This window comes from Triturus cristatus, chromosome 4_2 (assembly GCF_964204655.1).
Source record: "Triturus cristatus chromosome 4_2, aTriCri1.1, whole genome shotgun sequence".
In the NCBI taxonomy this organism is placed as follows: Eukaryota; Metazoa; Chordata; class Amphibia; order Caudata; family Salamandridae; genus Triturus; species Triturus cristatus.
Window position 1 is genome coordinate 214,338,135 of NC_140586.1, and position 8,895 is coordinate 214,347,029.

At 45.5% G+C, this 8,895-nt stretch overlaps 1 protein-coding gene across 10 annotated transcripts in view; it reads right to left on the minus strand.

The window, feature by feature from the left end:
• TNRC6B (trinucleotide repeat containing adaptor 6B) overlaps positions 1 to 8,895 on the minus strand; it is a 1,192,955-nt gene that overhangs the window by 705,406 nt on the left and 478,654 nt on the right. For all 10 annotated transcript variants that reach the window (XM_085601248.1, XM_085601251.1, XM_085601245.1 and 7 more), the window contains one exon: positions 8,453 to 8,540. In XM_085601248.1, the coding sequence (XP_085457374.1) occupies positions 8,453 to 8,540 (88 nt within the window). The remainder of the gene's footprint in view (positions 1 to 8,452; positions 8,541 to 8,895) is intronic.

Genomic DNA, 8,895 nt, shown 5'->3' on the forward strand with positions numbered 1-8,895 from the left:
TTTCTTGTAACCAACTCAGCACCGCATTAGGACTCAAGGGTGCTCGGTTCAGCTGATGTCTGTATCCCTGTGGTGTGCTTATCTGTACTTGTTTTGAATTGTTTTTAAAGATCAGTCTGTGCACTCTACTTTTAGAGAACTGTATCATCTAAGATGTTATCACCAAAGATCTACCTGCCAGGGCACATAAAATGAGGTGGTACGCTGGTAATGGAGACTTACAGCCCAGCAAGAAGGGCGCCAATCCATCACATCGTCCCAGTCCTGAAAAGGCCTATGACTCACCATAGAACAAAGGCAGCAACATGAGGACACCAACATAATGGCAGAAAGCGGTATAAATTGGGCTTGCGCATTTAAACGAGCAAGGTATTATTGACCCCAACAGTTAACCTATTCATCGGAAAAGGACTCGAAAGATGGTTCCTTTTTTAAAGCTAAAAAGGCATCTCGGTTTTATCTTGCAGAATGTGGATGGTGTCCTGTATGGTCTGCACAGGGACTGAACCAAGGGGTATCGATATCAGGTCTTTCATTAAATCGAGGAGGAGGTCCCATATTATAATTGAAAAGGACAACCTCTGCTGGTTGCACAAAGAAACCAGGCGGAAGGCAGCTCTAAGCCGCTGCAGCGTCGGGGAGCAGGAGGTGAGCCCGCGAGTGGTGTGCGCGCGCTTGGGAGAGCAGTCTTCACTTTTCAAGCACTGCACTCGTGCTTGTGGCGCGCCGCTGCTTGCTCCCGCAAGGTGGATGCCGCCAAAAGCACGAGTGCAGTGCTTGCAAAGTGAAGACCGATGGCTAAAGGTCCGCCTAGAGCAGCGCATGCGCGCTGCCTGGGCGAGACCTAAATAAAGAAATGGGAAGAGCCAGAGCTCTTGATGGCAAGGCTATCCTTCAATGCTACCCCTAATACATGCCGAGAAGGCATGGTCTGGCTTCAAGGATCAGTGCCCTTAACTTGAGGCTTCACTGGAGAGCAGATTGGCTGTCAGATCAAACAGGGCACAGGTACTCAGTCGGAGCAGCCTACTGAGGTCTCTGTGACATACACTCAGGGCTCAAAGCCAAGCACCTGCACTGGCTTCAAGACTCATCGACATGAATGCCGGAGGGTTGATATTAGGACTGGGACCTAGGTATCCAGGTCTTCAGTAGGATCTGTGTCCCAGGCACAGGTTTCCATGTGGCCCCTGAAGTCTATTCTTCTTTGACATCTTAGCCCTCTAAAGAGTGTCCTATTGCCTAATACTGTTAGGGCGGTTAAGGCCTGGTAAACTACAACAATTTTTTAACAAAGTTGGCTCCACGGGGGTTTGAAGGAGTTAAGCAAACTTTCAGTGAGAATGTATAGTTTAAATCTAACCTCCCTTGGAATGGAACTTCAGTTGTGGTTTAGTTCCTTTCCAAAATGAGATAAATTAGCTCATGAGATTTTGGTTAAGAATGAATCCTCGCATTCTCTCTTTTCCTAGGGACAACGTACATTTTCATGATCCTCAACTGAACCCTTGTGATATTTCCACTGAGACACAAATGTATTTCCTGATTTTATGGGCTTATTATGAGACAAGTTGAGGAACATTTATTAAACTTACTACAATACAAGGAATTTTCAGAAGCCGCTTCAGGCCTAGACAGCATAGGTTGAACCATGACTATCCTCTTTTGCACCTCATTATTAGAAGTGGCCGGAGGGGCACTTCTGGCAGAATCCTCCCAAGAGGCGGCCATCTCAAGAGGTTGAGAATCCCTCTGGTAGGAATGTCAGAATGCTATCTGTCACAGTTTTTTTAGAGAACATTTTACAAATACCACAAATGCCATAGACTTTGGCTAAATGAAGTAAATGCTTTTAAGATGAGAATCATATGCAAATGATTCCTTCAATCCACAGGTAAAATAGACATTCTAGACATATTTTTCGCTTGGGAGAGGTAAGCATTGTATTTGAAGCCTCCCCCTGGGGGAGCAGCAAAAACCCAGAGAGCTTTCTCACTGGGATCTAGCAGGAGAAGTTGATCATAGGAGGTAAAAATTAGAAATTCATAGGTTTTGAGGCAATTTGAGTACAGAGGGCAGAATTTTGTCCAGGTAATCCCTCATGCCATATGTGGTAGAAAAACCTAAGCTACTGTGGCATCTAGGGAGAATGAAAGTGCTAAGTGCATTTACCTCATTATTTAAAGTTTTGAATGTTCTTCAATTAGATAACTGTACTGCTAAACTTATAACGTTTTTGGGCCTAAGAAGCTTTTAACAATGTTTACTGCTACTTTAAATTATCAGGCCTTCTCAGTAAGATGGGGAAGCATGTGAATCGATGAAAGATATAATGCTGGACAAGAACATTTCTTGCTGTGCCATGCTCACTCCTTAGCACGACAAGGAAGAATCATGGCATAGCTACGTTGTTGGAGGTGTGACAATCTCTACAGCTGCAATCCCGCTTTTCACCAGCAGAATGAGAGGATAGACCATCTAAAGAAAAAGTTCTAGGCCTTCCCACCCCAGAGCACATCATGTCTTTGCATTGGGGAGGAATGTTGAGTCTATGGCCAGAAATTTCACTTCTCATCAACGAAGGATTGAATAGGCATCTGTCCCACAGTGAGCATAGCACATTTTCTATCACCAGAGAATATAGCTTTCTGCTTCTTCCACTACCAGAGAAGCTGTGATAGACTAGGCGAGGAATTCCAAGGCAGTCAGATACAGCTTTCCACATATCCCATCACAAGACGAGCAGGAGTGCAGATGTCGTTTTACAGTTAATCATGAGAGCAAAGTCTGACATTGTTCTCAGAGAACCTGTAACATCCTCCACAGCTGCAATTCCACTTCTCACCCTACAAGGCAGACTAGCACATCTGTGCATTGCTGAGGAGATCCAAAAATATACTTGTATCCATCAGGGCTCCAACAACTATGCGGCAATTTAGTAAATAACTTAAGACCCCTTTATTTAAATAATATTAAATCGCAATGCAATAAAAATATGCTAACCAGCTACCCCATCTTTTCACATCTTGTATGTGACTTTGACCATGCACAGTGATCTACTGCCTTTCGGCTAGGTCAGCACTAAATAAAGGCCACATACATAGAAACACTCCAGATTTATATTGCATTTTCAGTTTTAACTACCAAAGGGCACAGCTTTCTACTCCTAATCACAGGAGAAACAGAAGAAATATGTGGCACCTCTTCCACTGAGCGAAAGGAGCATACACCGCCTTAGACACCGGCGGGCGCGCAGACTCCGCCCCTTTTTCAGGCCACGCCCCCACCTTTCAACATAAATGTGTTTGCATGGGACGCGCAGCGGACGAGCGCAGCGGGAGCGCCGTTTGTGCGCCGAAGGCGCGCCTAAGGGAAGCCCGTCTGCGCCCGTCCGCGCCAAGACCGCGCCAGGCGCAGGAACCCCTGCCCAACATCCTCCAAACATCAGGTATGCACCCAACTACCTTCGCAAACTTCAAGGCAGATCTGACTGCCCCTGCAAACTTGATCTCTCTAATGTATTCGGTCCCACCAGTTGTAACAATTGTCGTTGGATTCTCAACTTCGCCACCAAGCAGCCAACTCCTCTTAAACAACCTCACTTCACTGGAGGTTTGATTAACGCCAGGTCCATGTGCAAACACAGTCAGGACATCCACGACCTCATTATCGACCACAACTTGGACTGCCTTATGATCACCGAGACCTGGCTTACTGAAGACAGTAATCCTGACATAGCCATCGCCCTCCCCCCAGGGTACTCCTTTCACAGACAGGATAGACTGAAAGGTAGAGGAGGAGGTGTCGCGGTCATTCTAAGGAACTCCTTCAGCTGCCACACCTTCTGCCTCGACCCCCTCACTGATGCCGAGGGACTAGGTTTCTCCATCAAACTTAGCCAAACCCTCTCCTTTTCAGGTGGTCTGATCTACCGCCCTCCTGGAAATGCTGCGAAGTTCCTCGGCTCCCTCAATGACGCACTTGGACACTTCCTACTCCGATACCCTCATTTCACCCTCTTGGGCGATTTTAACCTGCATCTGGAAATACCTGTTGACCCCTCCACCAATAACCTGCTGCAGACATTGGATACCTTTGACCTGCAACAAAGCGTCAAGCTGCCCACACATTCCCTTGGTCACACCCTGGACGGTGTCTGTTCTAATTTCCCAGCCATCTCCACCTCACCTCCCATTCCCCAAATTTGGTCGGATCACAGCCTGATCCCTTTCCATATCCTCAATGTTCCCCCTCCTAACTGTAAAAAACCAATCCGCCAACACACTCACTCCATAAATTGGAAAACTGTGCAGGCAAGTCTTATCTCTCATCCCTTTTCCCCTTCTAACGCCCCCCCCTTCCTCTGGCAACATCGATAAAGATGCAGTCTCCTTTAACAACTGGCTTTCTCAAGAAATCTCTGTACGATGTCCACCTAATAAAAAAGATAACACCCTTAAAAAAACGAAAATCAAAGCCCCTTGGTATACGCCTGACCTTACCGCCGCTCACCTACTCTGCAGGAAAGCAGAACGCAAATGGCGTAGATCATACGACAATGACGACCGTAGCAACTACATTCTCCAGAGAAAAAATTACCTCTCAACTATAAAATCAGCAAAAAGAACCTACTATGTAAACGCCATTAATGATGCCAGTCAAAAACAACAAATCCTCTTCTCCATAGTAAAGTCTTTTACTAAACCAAAAGCCCTTCAACCAGAGATCCCCCCGTCCCAAGAGCTGTGTGATAAGATCTCCGACTACTTTGAGGAAAAAATTAGTTCTATCCACATCAACTTCCCCCCTTCCCCTCCGGTGTTCTCATTTTCGGAGCTAGACAAATCTCGCCCGACTACAAACTGCCTCAATCATTTCTCTCCGGTAACCCTAACTCAAACCAGAGAAGCGATCCTCTCATGCAAATCGGGCTCTCCCTCTGACCCTTGTCCCCCCAAGATCCTCCACACCATCATTGATGAAATAAACCCCATCATTAACGAAATAATTAACCTCTCCCTCAAATCTGGCTCTGTCCCGCTCGCCTGGAAAAAAGGTGTGGTTAAACCTCTGATGAAAAAGGCAAACAAACCCCCCTCTGATTTAACTAACCTTCGTCCCATCACCCTGCTACCTGCACTGGGCAAAATCACGGAACAATTAGTCCACAAAGAGCTCAAGTCCTTCCTTGATGACCACAACCTACTTCACCCCCAGCAATCCGGCTTCCGGTCTAGACATTCTACCGAGACCGCCCTGATCGAGCTGACCGACACCATTAAAAACCTCCATGATCAGAGGAAGAAGGCCATCCTGATCCTTCTTGACCTCACGGCGGCATTCGACACTATTTCCCACTCCATACTGCTCAACAGACTTATGGACATTGGCATCACCAACTCAGCCCTAGCCTGGATCAGTTCCTTCCTCAGTGACAGGTCTCAAACCATCTCACTGGGCCCTTTCCAATCCAAAGAAAAAAAGATCTCGTGTGGAGTCCCCCAGGGCTCCATTCTAAGTCCCCTCCTATTCAATATATATCTCATCCCCCTGCTCTCACTCATAGAATCGTTCGGCATAATTGTCACGTCTTATGCCGACGATACTCAGCTTGTCATCCCTCTCGACGACAATTCCAACTCGGCCGAACTTAACCTCAAATGCTGCCTCACAGCGGTCTTTCAATGGATGGACACCAACCATCTTCGCTGTAACTCCAACAAAACCGAGATCCTGCCCATTGGAAAGAACGCATCCTTCTGTCCCGCTCTGTGGTGGCCTGATAACTCTGCTGCCCCACCCCAGACAGTTTCATCGGCCAGAAACCTCGGAGTCATCTTCGATTCCGATCTTTCTTTCGATTCCCATGTCACAACTGTAGCAGGTAAATGCTTTGGCATTATAAAATCCATGAGAAAGTTCTTTGACTTTCTCCCGCTCGAGTCCAGAAAGACCATTGCGGTAGCCCTCATTCTCTCTCGAGTGGACTACTGTAATGGCCTTTTGGCAGGGACCAAGAAATCCACCCGACTGAAACTGCAAAGTGTCCTGCACACTGCCGCGCGTCTTGTCTTAAAACTCCCACGCAAATCTTCTATTTCCACTGCCCTCAGATTCCTTCATTGGCTCCCCTTGCACAAGAGAATACTCTTTAAAATTCTCGTTGTAGCCTTCCGAGCCTTCCACAAATCCGGCCCAGTCTACCTGTCGAAACGCTTCCCTCATTACATCCCGGGTCGCATTCTCAGATCCTCTCAAGAAAACCTCATGACCCCCCCTAAATTCAACCTGAAGTCCAAAGGCGGAAAAACTCTCAGCACCCTGGCTATTAGAGCCTGGAACAGTACGCCAAGGCATCTTAGACTTCAGACGCATGAGAAACCATTTAGGAAGCACCTTAAAACGTGGATTTTTAATCTCTCTGACGACTGGACTAAAGCAGCCATTTAACCCTCCACCGCCCTTCCACTGATCTGGTCCCAGGTTTTCACAGCGCCAAGATGCTCCCTTCGGAGCGAACGTTCGCGCTCTATAAATACCCATTCAATATTCCAATATTCCAATACAGCTTCAGTTCCACTTCAGTCACTCAAAGAGGAGCTGTGAAGACTATTGCTGCAGTTCCTTTCCACCAAACCACAGCTTATCAGATACGAGGCAGAGCTCTGAGATCCCAACATCTGCAGTCAACATGTCTGCCCCCCCCCCCACTGGCCAATACAATACTGCTATATTTGTGGGACTGGATGAAAAATTGTAACTGCATTTATATAGTGCTTACCACCCCATACGATGTGATTAAGCATTTTACAGTGCACAGTATGCTACTCCGGAACCAAAGGTTAGTGGATAATTCAGTGGTTAAATGTTGGTTATTGTGACTAGTCATGTACCCAAGATAAAAAAACATTGAATGCATTTACTCCAGTTACTTTGTAATAAATTATATTAATGCCAGTTAGGTGTGATCATTAATGGGGGCCATGTGGTTTCAGGTGAATGGTTGGTGAGAGAGAGAGACTGAGGAGATTAGGTAATGTTGGGTTGCAGGGATGGGGTTTTAAAGCAGGAGGGGTTGTGATCTATAAAATGAGGTGTCAGTCTTTTGTTGAATTACAATAAGATTATAAGGCAGATAGGCATGAGATTAAGAGGTGATAAATACTCAAATACTACACGATGAAGGTTTGACCCATCTCTTAAATCCAGTCTTAACACAAGTGTAGTTGCGTGGCCCTTACTATATCTCAAGTGAATGTGCTATCTACACACCGGTAAAATAAAGTGATCTGCACATTCCTTGGATATAGTTGTTGGGCCCTGGCGCACAGGTCCCACCTGTGGCCTGCTTCATCATCGGACCCACAACACCTAATGTGAGTGGGTGGGTTCTATGTATTTGTAAGCTAAGTGCTTGAAAGTGCAAACTAGGGATTGTGAGTGACTTAAAATTGCCTCTTGGATCCTAAATTACTTTTATTAAAAAGGTCCTTGGGCAAGGTTAAAAACAGTGGGATGTCCAAAGGGTATGATGAACCTTGACATCAGAAGGTCATCATGTTTCAGACGTTTAACTGCCCAGTGGGTCAATCGGCTTTCTTCAGAACCAAATATAGTATGATGAATCACCAAGACCTTTTTAATAAGAGCAATTTAGGATCCTAGAGGCACTCACAATCCCTCGTTTGCACTTTTAAGCTCTCCGCTAACAAATGCGTAGAGCCCACCCGCTCACATAAGGTGATGTGGGTCCGATGATGGAGCAGGCTACAGGTGGGACCTGTGGTTGAGGGCGAAACAAGCATATCCAAGAAATATGGTGATCAGTTAAATTTACCTGTGTGTGAATCGTATATTCACTTGAGATATAAGGGCCACACAACTAGCCTTGTGAAAAGATGGGATTCTAGAAACATAGCTCAACACTCTGCTGTGTAGTTTTTCAATAAAGTCTGGGAGGCAGAGGGTTCCACCTTATCAAATCTTCTCACTCCTCAATAGTGATGAAGTACTTACTCAGAAATAGAAAGCATGTGGAGGATGGAAAACAAGAAGAGGGCCACTCTCAAAGAAAGAGAAGTCAAGCCTAAAGGGATCAAGTTCAGTTGCTTCATGCAGTATAGTGGAAGACGGCTTTATGAGATAGCAAGCCATCTAAGACCGGAAACTGTAGAAAGCAATCTGAGGATGCAAGCTGTAAAAAGAAAACATAGCACTAATTTCCCGGGGCAGACAGCTTAAAACATGCAGGTTCAAGTATACACATCACTTAAACAGGAGTCTAGTATGCTGTGTGCCACCCTAGGACAGCAATTCAAAACAGTCTGGAATATGCCAACCTTGGTACAGGCCTAACTATAGGTTATAAACCTTTCATGAAATGGGGACAGCTCTTCACAATCACTTCTTAGGTATAAGGCCCTACTTCAGATAGGCACTTTAAATCGCACACCTTCTGAGCAGCGTCTTTCCTTTTCTTATCTTCTTTCTTGCGTTTCTTGTCTTCCATGAACTGTTCGTCCTTATCTTGCTCCTTCTCTCTGCAAACAAGGAAAATTCGAATTAAAGTTCATTTCATAGGGATAGGTCTTAAAAATAATACATTCAAAATCAACATTCAATTCTAATTTCATATCCAGACAACAATTTTAAGCTGAAAGCCTTGCATATAAATTAATTCAGACGAGGCACAACTTACGCGGGGGGCGGCCACAATGGAAGCTGCACCTAAAGCATTCAGCGACTTTCATACGTTTTGTATGTCACCAACCAATAGAAGTGAATAGCACAAACTAAAGAGTACATTGAAGCGCTTTTGCGGCAAGTAGCATGCTACTCCAGTACCCAAGATTTAGCAGTTTGTAGGTTAGTACAAGTTTTTTCTTCTTGTGCATT